The 15,799-nt window shown below is 43.5% G+C and overlaps 1 protein-coding gene across 2 annotated transcripts in view; it reads right to left on the minus strand.

The window, feature by feature from the left end:
- Positions 1–15,799, minus strand: part of SYNE1 (spectrin repeat containing nuclear envelope protein 1) — a 645,053-nt gene that overhangs the window by 419,023 nt on the left and 210,231 nt on the right. For both annotated transcript variants that reach the window (XM_082249740.1, XM_082249741.1), the window contains 2 exons: positions 14,418–14,582; positions 2,095–2,207 (listed from right to left, as the gene is read on the minus strand). In XM_082249740.1, coding sequence (XP_082105866.1) covers positions 2,095–2,207; positions 14,418–14,582 — 278 coding nt within the window. The remainder of the gene's footprint in view (positions 1–2,094; positions 2,208–14,417; positions 14,583–15,799) is intronic.

A 15,799-nucleotide genomic window follows, 5' to 3' on the forward strand; every position in this document is an offset into this window, starting at 1 on the left:
CATCTGTGATCTGTTTGCTTGTAATTAGTGTGTGTGTATAAAAGGTCAATTTGTTTCTGGACTCCTGACAGACCCTTACACCTTTCATCCAGTGCTGCACTGACATTTCTGGATTCTGAGTCATGGGGAAAGCAAAAGAATTATCAAAGGATCTGCGGGAAAAGGTAGTTGAACTGTATAAAACAGGAAAGTGATATATAATATATCCAAGGAATTAAGAATGCCAATCAGCAGTGTTCAAACTCTAATCAAGAAGTGGAAAATAAGGGGTTCTGTTGAAACCAAATCACGGTCAGGTAGACCAACTAAAATTTCAGCCACAACTGCCAGGAAAATTGTTCGGGATGCAAAGAAAAACCCACAAATAACTTCAGGTGAAATACAGGACTCTCTGAAAACATGTGGTGTGGCTGTTTCAAGATGCACAATAAGGAGTCACTTGAAGAAAGATGGGCTGCATGGTCGAGTCGCCAGAAGAAAGTCATTCCTATGCAAATGCCACAAAGTATCCCGCCTACAAAATGCCAAACAGCACAGAGGCAAGTCTCAAAACTTCTGGCACAAAGACATTTGGAGGGATGTGACCAAAATTGAGCTTTTTGGCCACAACCATAAACACTACATTTGGAGAGGAGTCAACAAGGCCTATGATGAAAGATACATCATTCCTACTGTAAAACACGGAGGTGGATCGCTGATGTTTTGGGGATGTGTGAGCTACAAAGGCACAGGAAATTTGGTCAGAATTGATGACAAGATGAATGCAGTATGTAATCAAAAAATACTGGAGGAAAATTTGCATTCATCAGACCGGAAGCTGCGCATGGGACGTACTTGGAGATTCCAACATGACAATGATCCTAAACACAAGGTCAAGTCAACCTGCCATTGGCTACAGCAGAATAAAGTGAAGGTTCTGGAGTGGCCATCTCAGTCTCCTGGCCTCAATATCATTGAGCCACCCTGGGAAGATCTCAAATGTGCAGTTCATGCAAGACAGCCCAAGAATTTACAGGAACTGGAAGCTTTTTGCCAGGAAGAATGGGCAGCTTTACAATCTGAGAAGATAAAGAGCCTCATCCACAAATACCACAAAAGACTTCAAGCTGTCATTGATGGTAAAGGGGGCAATACACGGTATTAAGAACTAGGGTATGTAAACTTTTAATCAGGGTCATTTGGGTAGTTTCTGTTGTCATTATGATTTAAAAAGAGTAAACACAGTTGACTGATAATAAATGGCCTCAGCCAAAGATTAACCATGAGTGAAAGAAAAGTTTTTGTGTTATCATTCATATTCTCGGAAAAATGGACAAGAAATCATAAATTCTGCCAGGGTATGTAAACATATGAGCACAACTGTACATACAGTATAGTGAATTACGAAGGCGCTCTAATATTTTTTGAAATGAAGCAGATGTAGTCATTAGTAGATATCCTGCAGTTCCTTAAAAATGTATTCCACTCAATTGAGCTTCGTTTAAATTTTGTATGGCCGTGGAATAATCTAATCATCTGTGAATCCAGCTGTGAGGGAGTGACATCCTTGCTATAGCCTTGCAGAAGAGAACGGACAAGCAAACTACTATAGAAATCTGACTGCTAGAATCTGCATGAGAGATACGATGCCGCCTCAATTATCCTAAAATAACTAAAATAGTTTGGGATAGAATTATCCATTTAAATATATGTATTATGTACTAAAATCTACCAATTTAACTGCTTGTAGTCTTTAAAAGTCCCATCAATAATAATTGAGTAATTTTAGACTGAAAGAAGCTTGCATTCTTTAAAATCTAAATACTATCACACGTTAATGCTGATCTCCAAGGCAACAAACGTGTAATGCAGTTATTTCAATGAACAATATATCTATGTAGTATAAAGCACTTGATAACTTCTAAATAAGTCATTTTCAACTGAAATATTCTCTCTTCCCCCTTAAAAAGTCAATTTTTCATTTAGAAATAACTAACCATATGTAATTATTCTATCACATTCCTATGTATATCGCCCCCCCTCCCCTTCATTTCAAAAGGCTGCAGCAATTTCTCAGCAATCGCTGACAATTAATGTCTAAAATTCTCCTTTTACCTTTCTGCCATGTCTTCCAACTGCTCTATGGGGACCGGGACTCCGTTGACAGACCGTGAGCGGTGGATCTCCTGGAAAGCCTTTTTATAACCATCCAGATTCTTCAGTATGTCCTAATTGTGGGGATGGAAAAAAAAAATGCATATAGTAAGCGAAACACAGAAAACGTTTTGGCAGTATTATCATGAAAATGAAAAATAAAAAACAGGCAGGCTGCAGAGATGAGTCACTGTTCAGTATTTGTGCACCGGGAAATTTTATCTGTCACAGTGGTATGCAATTTTATCCCTTCATGAAAGCCCGTATTAATAAACGCTTTCAACAGATCCTTTGAAATCCTTTCAGTGTATGTGCTAAAGAAGTGTACCTGATTAGAAGCCTGGCATCTGAAGGATCGTACAACTGGCACTGCCCCTGGAGTCCAGATCTCATCTATTGATTGGATTTAGACTGTCAGAAGAGTTTTAGGATATAAAAATAAAAAAATGTTTTATAGCTTCAATAAATACTAATCCCCATTAAGGGGATGCAGTCCAAGGATCTGAACGGATAATTAATGCCACTGATCACTAGCAGGCTCAGCAAATTTCATTCTGATCAGATACACAGGGTGATGGCACTGTTTGAAAAAAAATTTAAATTCCAGTCCCCAGCAAAAGTCACATTTTCACAGTTCCAGGTGAATGCATATGTGTAGTCGGTAGGGATGCACTGGTATTGATAACGGTATCGGTATTGGTGCCAATACCAAGCATTTGTGCGAGCATTGGCACTCACCCAAATGCTCATGATACTGAAAATGATATTTGGAAAGTAAAAAAATGTTACAACTCACAGTGCATATCTGGTCACATGCAAAATAATTTACATAGGTGTCCTGGTTCGCAGATGATAGCAAATCAGGGCTGCTGGAGGTGCTCACAGGGCTGATACCAAGTCTCGGTTCGCCGATTATAGCAAATCATGGCTGCTGGAGATGCTCACAGGGCTGATACCAAGTCCCAGTTCACCGATGATAGCTAATCATGGCTGCTGGAGGTGCTCACAGGGCTGATACCAAGTCCTGGTTCATCGATGATAGCTAATCATGGCTGCTGGAGGTGCTCACAGGGCTGATACCTCAAGTCCCGGTTCATCGATGATAGCTAATAATGGCTGCTGGAGGTGCTCACAGGGCTGATACCAAATCCTGGTTCGCCGATGATAGCAAATCACAGCTGCTGGAGATGCTCACAGGACTGATACCAAGTCTCGGTTCACCGATGATAGCTAATCAGGGCTGCTGGAGGTGCTCACAGGGCTGATACCAAGTCCCGGTTCACCGATGATAGCTAATCAGGGCTGCTGGAGGTGCTCACAGGGCTGATACCAAGTCCTGGTTCACCAATGATAGCAAATCAGGGCTGCTGGAGGTGCTCACAGGGGTGATACCAAGTCCCAGTTCACCGATGATAGCAAATCACGGCTGCTGGAGGTGCTCACAGGGCTGATACTAAGTCCCGGTTCGCAGATAAAAGCAAATCAAGGCTGCTGAAGGTGCTCACAGGGCTCATACCAAGTCCAGGTTTGCCGATGATAGCAAATCAAGGCTGCTGAAGGTGCTCACAGGGCTCATACCAAGTCCAGGTTTGCCGATGATAGCAAATCACGGCTGCTGAAGGTGCTCACAGGGCTGATACCAAGCATTTGCGCGAGTATTGGTACTCGCCCAAATGCTCCTAATACTGAAACCGATACTTTGCGGTGCAATTTGCGTCAATACAAAATGAATTGGTGCAAATCGTATTGGAAAGAATCACATGCAATTTGATTTGGAACGCGCTGCGATTCCTGTGCAAATCACATGTAATTTCCCTCACCGCTCCTATGTGTGTATAGAAAGGAAAAAGCATCATCTAGTGAGAAGTTTAAAAAATGTTACAACTCACAGTGCATATCTGGCCACATGCAAAATAATTTAGACAGGTGTCCCAGTTCGCTGATGATACCAAATCACGGCTGCTGGAGGTGCTCACAGGGCTGATACCAAGCAATTGCGCGAGCATTGGTAATCAACTGATATTTTGCGGTGCGATTTGCGTCAATACGAAATTGAATGGGCGCAAATCGCACTGCAAAGAATGGTGTGCAATTTGAATAGGGAAGGAACTGCAATTCCTAAGCAAATCGCATGTGATTTCCCCCAGCGCTCTTGTGTGTGTATAGAAAGGAAAAAGCACCATCTAGTGGGAACTTAAAAAAATGTTACAACTCACAGTGCATATCTGGCCACATGCAAAATAATTTACATAGGTGTTTTCCAGTTCGCCGATGATAGTAAATCATGGCTGCTGGAGGTGCTCACAGGGCTGATACCAAGCGAGCATTGGTACTCGCCCAAATGCTCCTGATACAGAAACCGATACTTTGCGGTGCACTTTGCGTCAATACAAAATGAATGGGCCCAAATCGCACTGCAAAGAATCGCCTGCGATTTGAATAGGAATGCGCTGCGATTCCTATGAGTTTATAAAATGTTACAACTCACAGTGCATACCTGGCCACATGCAAAATAATCAACATAGATTCGCCGATGATAGCAAATCACGGCTGCTGGAGGTGCTCACAGGGCTGATGCCAAGCATTTGCACGAGCATTGGTACTCGACCAAATGTTCCTGATACCAAAACCGATATTTTGCGGTGCGATTTGCGTCAATACAAAATAAATAGGCATAAACCGCACTGCAAAGATTCGCATGCGATTTGAATAGGGATGGAATTGTGATTCCTGTGCAAATCACATGCGATTTCCCCCACTGCTCCTGTGTGTGTATAGAAAGGAAAGAGCACCATCTAGTGGGAAGTTTAAAAAATGTTACAACTCATAGTGCATATCTGGCCACATGCAAAATAATCTACATAGGTGTCCTGATTCGTCGATGATTGCAAATCACGGCTGCGGGAGGTGCTCACAGGGCTGATACCAAGCATTTGTGTGAGCATTAGTACTCGACCAAATGCTCCTGATACCGAAACCGATATTTTGCGGTGCGATTTGCGTCAATACAAAATGAATAAGCCCAAATTGCACTGCAAAGAATCGCATGCGATTTGAATAGGAATGGGCTGCGTTTCCTGTGCAAATTCCCCCACCACTGTATAGGAAGGAAAGAGCATCATCTATTGGGAAGTTTAAAAAATGTTACAACTCACAGTGCATATCTGGCCACATGCAAAATAATTTACAAAGGTGTCTCAGTTTGCCGATGATAGCAAATCACGGTTGCTAGAGGTGCTCACAGGGCTGGAGGAGAAGTAGAGGCGGTCCGCCCCCAAGCTGACATCACTTTCGCCCTATACCCATGGGGGTCCCAAAACTTTTCCTCAAGCCCTAATTTGCTATCATTGGAGAACCAGGACACCTATGTAGATTATTTTGCATGTGGCCAGATATGCTCTATGAGCTTTAACATTTTTTAAACTGTCCACTAGATGGCGCTTTTCTCTTTATACACACACACACACACACGCAGTGGGGGAAAACACATGTGATTTGGACAGAAATCACACTGCATTCCTGTTCAAATCAGTGGCGGATCCAGGGGGGGGGGGCAACGGGTCAATTGACCCCCCCCCCCCCGAGCCAGCATCACTATGCTCTGGGATGGCGGGTCGGTAAGCCCAGATTGCGCGATCCCGACCCGCCATCCCCGAGCGCTGCGGTCTGTGAGTGTGAGGAGGAGCCGCCGCACTGTAGAAGAAGCCGCTACTTCCTCTATAGTTCCGGCTCCTGTCACAGGCGGAGTGATACACAGTGCACTCCGCCTGTGACAGGAGCTGTACAGGAAGCGGCGGCTCTGCTCTCTCCTCCAGCCACCTGCTTCGAGCGCCGTTCCTGTCCCAACAGTGCCACAAATGCCAGCAGTGCCAGCACTACCAGAAATGCCAGCAGTGCCAGCACTACCAGAAATGCCAGCACTTCCACAAATGCCAGCAGTGCCAGCAGTACCACAAATGCCAGCATTACCAGAAATGGCAGCAGTACCAGAAATGCCAGCAGCGCCAGCAGTACCAGAAATGCCAGCAGTACCAGAAATGACAGCAGTACCAGAAGTGCCAGCAGTACCAGAAGTGCCAGCAGTACCAGAAATGCCAGCAGTACCAGAAATGCCAGCAGTACCAGAAATGGCAGCATTACCAGAAGTGCCAGAAATGCCAGCAGTACCAGAAATGGCAGCATTACCAGAAGTGCCAAAAATGCCAGCAGTACCAGAAATGCCAGCAGTGCCAGCAGGCCAGCAGTACCAGCAGTGCCAGCGAGAAGTACCAACAGTACCAGCAAGCTGTGCCAGCAAGCAGTACCAGCAGTACCAACAAGCAGTACCAACAGTACCAGCAAGCAGTACCAGTCAGCAGTTTCAGTCATCAGTACCAGTCAGCAGTACCCACCATCAGTAACAGTACCCACCATAATTACCAGTCAGCAGTACCCGCCATCAGCACCCGCATTAGTATCCACCATCAGTACCCATCAGCGGTACCAGTCAGCAGTATCCGCCATCAGCACCCACATCAGTACCAGTCAGCAGTACCCACCATCAGTACCTGTCAGCAGTACCCGCCATCAGCACCTGCATCAGTACCAGTCAGCAGTACCCACCATCAGTACCAGTCAGCAGTACCCGCCATCAGCACCCGCATCAGTACCAGTCAGCAGTACCCACCAGCAGTACTAATGACATGACAAGTGACAAGCTGAACCTGGTGGCAAGTGACAAGCAGCATCTGGTGGCAGGTGACAGTGGCAAGTGACACGCTCAGGGCTCCCACTGATTCCGCATTATGGTGAGTTGAACTATTTCATTTTATATTACATTCTAATAATAGAAATAATGTGCTTCAATCATCCTGACACCATATCAAACATGGTGCCTTGATGATTGAAACGGCAACACCAGCCATTGTTCAGACAAATTGACCACGTAAAACCGCACTACCCCTCCCGAGACTAGACTCTGGATCCGCCCCTGGTTCAAATCACATGTGTTTCTTTGCAGTGCGATTTGCGACAATTTTTTGTATTGACGCAAATCACACCACAAAGTATTGGTACTCGATATTGGCGAGTACTTGACTGAAAGTATCCGTACCCGTACTCGCTGATAGAAAAACGGTATTGGCGCAACCCTAGTAGTCAGTATTATCATTTTATAAGGTATTTTGTTTTTTAGGGCACCTTCAAAAACTGAAAAGCAATAGTGTAAAGCCAGCCCTTACATTTGTGCTCTAAGATGAGCAAATCACGTTTAAATAAAAGAGTTGGGTGTATTTTTACTTTAACCACTTCACGCTCGGGGCAATTTTTATATTTTTCACACTAATGGTAAAATCAGCATTTTTTGCTAGAAAATTACTTAGAACCCCAAAGCATATATTTTTCAAAAGCAGAAGCCATAGAGAATAAGATGGTGGCTGTTGCAATCTTTTATGAATGAATTTTAGTGCACACAAACAATATATTATCCCTTGTTTTGTAAAATGTACAAGATGATAGTGCCTCGGGTAAATATGCCGCTCTTCCGACTAGTGTGCAGTGTTAAACGGCCTCAGCCAGCACTACTCCACTAACCACGCTGGCTGACGCATTTCACCCTACCCACTGGGACTATGACTAAGCCCTCCGTGGACAGGGTAAAATGTGTCAGCCTGCATAGTTAGTGTAGTGCTGGCTGAGGTCGCTTAACACTGCACACTGCTCTGGTCGGAAGAATAGCATCCTGGATACTGCATATTGTTACACTGTAAATGTACATTGCTGTGCTAAAAGCAACAAGTGAAAATAAAACCAAGTGTATCTTGCTGAAAAAATAATAACTATAAAAAAAAGGAATAAAAATGATTGTCCCAAACAAAGTCCAAATCTGAAAAAATGAGATTGGGAAGAAATCTTTCTGTTCTGATATTTTCAATACCCAAGTGTGCCGCCACCTTGAATACAGGACTCTTACCAAAACATATGGACCCATTATATGAAAAGAGTAATGAGAGCATGTAAATTAATTTGTTATCTATAGGGGAACTTGTATCACCTCCAAATCTCCACCTATAGTCACCAAGACCTCCCATCTGATGACAAAATATGTTCAACCGTGATATAAACAGAAAGCGCCCCAGATGATGTCCAATGTGACAAAACGTGTAGGGCGGAGCCTTCTCCTTTAAAGTCACCACCCACGCTGTAACCAGAAAGTGGCTGGATCGGATCCTGGGAATAAAATTGCATATACAGTTTTACACTATGTGGGCCTTCCCAATTTTCTTTTGATATCACGATTGAACATCTTATGTCACTGAATGGGAGGTCTTGGTGATTACCGGTGGAGTCCGGTATTCTGGTATTCAGGTGACCAGCACCCTCACACCTGAGGATCGGAGGGAGAGTGTCTTCCTGCTTGGAGGGGGGCTACATTTTTTTAGGCCATTGAAATGGCGGGAAACTGATACCTAAATGTTTTCATAAGTAAACGTCTTTGGGATTTTCCTTTACTTAGAAACAAAAACTTAGGACAAATAGAGAGGGTGAATCTTCTTAACAGGGGCACAGACAGCAATAAGAACTGACAAGCATTCTAATCCCTCTCTACTCTATCCAAAACTAAAAAAAAAGTTTTTTCCTTTAGTTAGTTACACAGGTGTGTCAGTGGGGACCGAGCAGTTAAGGGAATCGTGGCAGAACAGAAGTCCCATCAAAGCAGTCGGCTCCTTCAGGGGTAGCGCTACACATACATGTGCAGGACATATGTGTGGGGTTGCATTTGTGTGTATGTACGGGGGGGGGGGGGGGGTGGGCTTTAAATATATTGCTATTGTAAGGGGGCTAACATAACACTATGCAATAGCTGTGGGCAGGTGGCAGGTACTTTTTATAGAGACATAGGGGCCTATAAGACCCCTGATGTCTCTCCTGCCCTCCAATGCAGCTACTTAAGCACAATCTTGAGCATGACCAATGCAGCTACTTAAAGCAAAATCACATTAGCTGCTTCTGTGGCTTTAGCAGTCAGGGAAAGATAGCTCTAAAACCCAAAGTGATTAAATCATCATCGCTTCAGAGCTGCAGCCATGAAATTGTTATAACTACTTGTTGACATACAGTATACTGCATATATGTACAGCAGTCAGCAAGTGATTATTCTTGGTGTGTTTTACTTTCAGATATGTGCAGCTATCCTCTGTGCAGGATCTTCATGTAATAAAGACCAGTCACTGCTTTTCTCTCTCCTTGTGCAGGGAGACCTCCTACTGTAGTTTCCTGGCAGGCAGTCTGTAGTGGGTGGACATGCTGGGCCCCTCTCACATCTCTGCTCTGTGCAAGGATTACATGCAGCCTAGTGATGATGTCACCACTACTTTTAGATGGCAATATCTGGGTTTGAAAAAACATTTGGTGGACACGAAGTGGATTCATATCCTCTGTGGTTATGGAGGAATATATTTTATTTAGGGATAGACCGATTATCAGCAAGGCCGATATATTGAGGACCGATATGCACTTTCCCCGATATATCGGTATTGACTCCGGAACTGGCCGATATTGTCGATATTTTTGTGATGTCATTCTGCCTTCTTAGGCCGCCTCCCTTGCCTTGGACAGCCTCGTCTGGAGTCGGGACTAGTCTCACAGAAGTGAATCACAGCCATACACCCACCCACAGCAGCCAGGTGCCATCCAGCCACCCACATCCACAGGCCCTGTACCAGTCAGCCACAGGCACTGTACCAGCGAGCCAGCCAGCTACCCACAGGCCCCGTGCCAGCCAGCCACCCACAGCCCCTGTGACAGCCACCCACCCACCACAGGGTACCAGACAGTCAGCCACCCACCACAGGGTGCCAGTCACCCACCACAGGGTGCCAGACAGCCAGTCACCCACCACAGGGTGCCAGCAAGCCAGCCATTAAGCATTAAACAAAAATTAACATGTTCAGTAACAGATTTGTGTAAAAAAATGGTATTTATTTAACAAAACTTTAAATGTACAAAATATCGGCCGATACCGATACGTTGTGACCAAAATATCGGTATCTTTTAGGTGCCACTTTGTTTTGGTCTATCACATAAATTCCCAATGAAATACATTTATGTCTTTGGTTGTAACATGACAAAATGTGGAAGATTTCAAAGGGGTATGAATACTTTTTCAAGGCACTGTATATGTGTGCATGGGGCAGCCATATTTGTTCATTGTATATGTAGGATTTCTGCTTTGCATTGTTACACAAATATTGAAAATCACTCTATCTCAGTATGAATTAAAGCTCCATCTCACAATGAAAATATCTGAATTGAACAAGTTACTCAAACAATGAACACCCTATGCTGAAAGTTTCTTTTCTCTCCAAACTTTTAAACAAAATGCCGGTTTACTGTCGTTCAGACTTTATGGGGGCTGGACTGTGGGCAGTGGGAGTAGAAAATGCCCCAGCATTAGTAAGTATAGACTATGTCTCAGCCTTGGTGTTCATTGGGATTAAAAAAATATATATAATGCCTGTGCCCAGTAGATGGGGGAATAATGGTCCATCACTGGTGTCAGTGGAAGGAATAGTGCCCCATCGCTGGTGTCAGTGGGAGGAATAATGCCCTATTATTTTGTGTCAGTGGGAGGAATAGTGCCCCATCATTGGTGACAGTGGGAGGAATAATACCCCATCATTGGTGACAGTGGGAGGAATAATACCCCATCATTGGTGACAGTGGGAGGAATAATACCCCATCATTGGTGAAAGTGGGAGGAATAATACCCCAAAATTGGTGTCAGTGGGGGGAATAGTGGCCCATCACTGGTGTCAGTGGGAGGAATAGTGCTCCATAATTGGTGTCAGTGTTAGAAATACTGCCCAATCTTTAATATCAGTGGGAAGAATAGTGCCCTATCAGTGTCCGTGGGAGGAATAGTGCCCCATCATTGGTGTCAGTGGGAGGAATAATGCTCAATCATTTTTATAAGTTGGAGGAATAGTGACCCATCATTGGTGTCAGTGGGAGGAATAATGCTCAATCATTTTTATAAGTTGGCGGAATAGTGACCCATCATTGGTGTCAGTGGGAGGAATAATGCTCAATCATTTTTATAAGTTGGAGGAATAGTGACCCATCATTGGTGTCAGTGGGAGGAATAATGCCCTATCCCTGGTGTCAGTGGGAGGAATAGTGCCCCATCATTGGTGTCAATGGGATAAATAATGCTCATTTTTTTTATATCAGTGGGAAGAATAGTGCCCTATTAGTGTCAGTGGGAGGAATAATGCTCAATCTCTCATATCAATGGGAAGAATAGTGCCATATCAGTGTCAGTGGGAGGAAAAGTGCCCCATCATTAGTGTCAGTGGAAGGAAATGTAGCCCATTGTTGGGGTCAGTGGAAGGATTGGTGCCTCATCAATGGTGTCAGTGGGAGCAATAGCACCCTATCGTTGGTGTCAGTGGAAGGAATGGGAATGGTGCCTCATTGTTAAGGGTCATTGGGAGAATTGATGCCTCATCAGTGGTGTCAGTGGAAGGAATAGTACAGTACCTTCTATCAGTGTAAATAACAGTGCCCCAAGGATCGGATAAAGGCAAGCAAAGGGCCACATTTGGCCAGAGAGCCACAGTTTAGAAATAGCTGCTCTACAGACACTAACAGAGACAGACAAATTATTTACACTGATGCAACAAAACTCCTTTTTGTGGCTAATCTAAAAATCGTTATATTTAATACAAACAATAACTGTGAAAGAGAACGCATATAAAAACCTAAAAATCAATAAAAAATATTTTAAGGATTACATTGCAATGAAAACTCAAAATATGTATTCACTGAAAATGTTCTATACATTTCCCTTAAATCCTCCACACCGGCAATCTTCGGATGAATGTTCACAAGCACGATTTCACACACAGACAGAATGTTAATCTCCCGTTCATCTGAGAACTAGGAAATGCAGGTCTCACACTAGGGACGTAAAACCAAATAGCATGGTTCTTGATCATGTGATCATTGTTTACAAACAAAGCTGTCAGTTGAAGCTGTCACTGTGCCTCTTTCTTTACGTTGCACAGACCCAGCAACCGCTACAACTGGCAACTATCATTGTGTGCTACAGTATAGAAAATATTTAAAAGTGCCACTACAGTATATGCTCAATGAATTTTAACTTAATATGTTCTCTACATTAGGCCAAAAATCACCCAGGTAAATTTCTACAGTCCCACCATCCCCATGCACATACCTATGACCTGTTGTCACCACTGCGAGTCCCCACTGATCCACACCACTTGACCGATCTTCAGGATCTGGAGGTGGGTATTGAGGGCTGCATAGCCATAGGCTCCTGTTGCCATCAAATTGTTGGAAGGAGGGGTAAATAGGGGAGTAACTTGCTGGGTACTGTGGGGTTGATTTACTAAAACTGGAGAGTACAAAATCTGGGGCAGTTCTGCATAGAAACCAACCAGCTTCCAGGTTTTCTTTGTCAAAGCTTAATTAAAAAAGCTGAAGCTAGAAGCTGATTGGCTACCATGCACAGCGGCACCAGATTTTTCACTTTCCAGTTTTATTAAATCTACCCCGGAGTGTGTTTATGAATGCACACAGCAGAGGCCAGGAGTGTGCACACAGAGCTGTCTTCTAAGCAGCTAAGGAGACACCCTCAAACAGGTAAGGGTGCTGGCAGCTTAGAAACAAGCCCCAAAGACAAAAGAAAATTAACTTTTAAGAACAAAGAATCACTTACATTAGGACCTCCTCTTTAAAAAAAAATGCATTTTTTTTCATTGGTCAGCTTATAATAAAAAATGAATAGAGAACTGTACCAAATTAATAGGTATTTGTCATTAGAGAACCATGGAGTCACTGTTGACCTTCCTTAAAGTAGAATTCCAGCCAAGAATGCACAGATTTATATAATTACAGGCATCCACTTCTGTATTATGCACTTTTTACTTTTATAAATGTTTTTTTAGAAACAATGATCAAATTATTCCATTTAGGACCCTCCTCTCTTGGACCAACTGCCATTGCTTTGAGCAGGTAAATGTGACTGCTCACTGACACTTCCTTGTTCCGTTGTCGGTCCCAAATCTCCCAGCCAGCTCTGCGTTACTCTGTCCCACCTCTTATCTCCCCTTCCATGTACATGCCCTCTCATGAATAACCGAGCTAGAAGATAATGTGCATGCCCACCAGCAGCTCTGTGTTTGCCAGTGCAGGGGGACTGTGGTCTGGTAAAAAGGTACAAAAACAGCGATTTTTAACTTTTAGAGCATTTCAGGAAGGGTATTGATTACTTAGGGTTACACTGGCTCTTTTAAAGGACTTTAGGCTTTCTCATTCACTCATTCAGCAGGCTTGTTCTGGGTCTCTGACTCAAAATTACTTGTCTGGCAACTTGCATTTTCAGAAGTAGGCCAACTATGGCCACAACCATACTTCTCTCATGACAGAGTCACCTTAAATACCTATAGGTATTTATAAGTATGTCCTTAAAAAAAGGGAACATCTATTTAGGCAGCTAAATTTGTCATAAAGTTATAGTTGCAGAGTTAAAGTGTTACTAAACGCACAATCAGCCTGTACAGTATATGCAGTTAAGCATGCTTGTTAAACTCACTGTGGAACCTAATGCGTTAATCCTCTGCATTGTGTAATAAGGCTGCTTGATCCTGTCTTCTCTGATCCTCCCCTTCTTTTACTGTCCTCAATCCATCTGCGGATAGTACAGAGCCCTGGGAGGCACTCTACACATGCTCAGTTTATTGTGGACAGAGACAGCAATACAAACCTGGCAGAAGTTCTTGCCGGAAAGTTTTTTTTTTTTTTGTTTGGGGGGGTGCATGTGATTGGCACAGGGCCAATGAGCACTGTACAGACAGAGGGGCTGGGGGTCATAAAAGCCTCAGAGGACAATGAAAATCCTGCCTTCAAGCTTTAACCAGTGCTCGGCCTGACACTGAAAGAAGTCACAAGACTGCTATATACTGCTGATGAGAAAAGGTATTTAGCCATTTATATTTACTCAAATAATTGCATGTCCATGTCCTGTTTACTGTGGGGGAGCAAATATAGTGAATACGGGGTTCTGGGTTTAGTAATACTTCAATGTCAAGTTACTGCATGTACTGACACTGCTAAATTGGTTCAGGCATGCTGTTTTTAATGCCCTATTGATGGTAAAAGAGGTCTAAGATAAGACATAACCCATCTGATAATAATACAGTTCCATTAATTTACTACGATTGCAAGCATTTTTGTTTTTATTTGTGCAACTAGTGCTGAAAAAAATGATTTGTGTTATTTACCTTGAGTTGCTCTAGTTTTCTGTGTACAATTTTTGCTGTTTCGTCATGAGATTGCTGAATGATAATTTCTTCCCTGAGTGCAACCTCTGCTCGATATAACCAGGAGCCAATAGTTCCCAAAGGAGCTGGTAGGGATTTATCAAGTTGTACATGCCAATCAAGAATCTGAAATAAAGTCATAAGATACAGTATTCTTAATACTTTCACCAGGCTCATTGTATTTATGCAAGTCAAGAAAACGAAATCTTTCTGACCACTGTGAGCTACTGCACGTACTGGGCCTCAGAACTATATTTTAAGAATCAGCATAGTTTACCATTAATGAAATGATAACCCTCATTTGCCAACTCAGGGAATTGAGAATGAAAGCTTTCCAAATAGGTCAGGTATGTTTGTCAGGCATTATATTATTATTAGAAGACAACAACAAGAGAAGGGTGCACCGACCTAGTGCATAACCACTAAAAGGGTTTATTAAAATTATAAAAGGTATATATTATACTCACAAAACAGGTGTGGGTATCACACATATCAACATGATCAACGCATGATCTCCAAGGTAGCCAAGGCACTGCACGGTGCTGGATAGCATGCAGTAAACTGCATGTGTCTGCTCAGGCTAGGCTGATGCGTTTCAAGGGCGAACCCTCTTCTTCAGAGCCAAGAAGTGCTGCTGGACCTCACGCTGCACTGGCAGGGAGCTATATGGAGAACTAGCTCCACCCACTCCTGTCCTGCCCCACAGGGGACAAAGGTCGAAAGGAGGGGGATGGAAGGAGAAACCACTAACACCAGCAGCCTACCCCAACCCCCCACCAGTTGGTGGAGGCTGCTGGTGTTAGTGGTTTCTCCTTCAATCCCCCTCCTGTCGACCTTTGCCACCTGTGGGGCGGGACAGGAGTGGGTGGAGCTAGTTCTCCATATAGCCCCTTGCTAGTGCAGCATGAGGTCCAGAAGCACTTCTTGGCTCTGAGGAAGAGGGTTCGCCCTTGAAATGCATTAGTCTAGCCTGAGCAGACTCATACGGGTCACTGCATGCTATCCAGCACCATGCAGTGCCTTGGCTACTTTGGAGATCTTGTGTTGATCATGTTGATATGTGTGATACCCACATGTGTTTTGTGACTATAATATATACTTTTTATAATTTTAATAAACACTTTTAGTGGTAATGCACTAGGTCGGTGCACCCTTCTCTTGTTGTTGTCTTCTAGTGTGTTTCGGATACCCTTGATATTGAGGAGGCAGCAAGACCATAAGCTATACCTATTTAAGTCCACAACACTTTCCCCCCTTCATACATCACTTGAGTGCAGGAGAACTGTTGTACATTATATTATTATTAAATTTTACTGGATTTGACAACAACATATGTATACCCA

The sequence above is a fragment of the Pelophylax lessonae genome (genome assembly GCF_965119305.1).
Source record: "Pelophylax lessonae genome assembly, chromosome: 3".
Taxonomy (NCBI): Eukaryota; Metazoa; Chordata; class Amphibia; order Anura; family Ranidae; genus Pelophylax; species Pelophylax lessonae.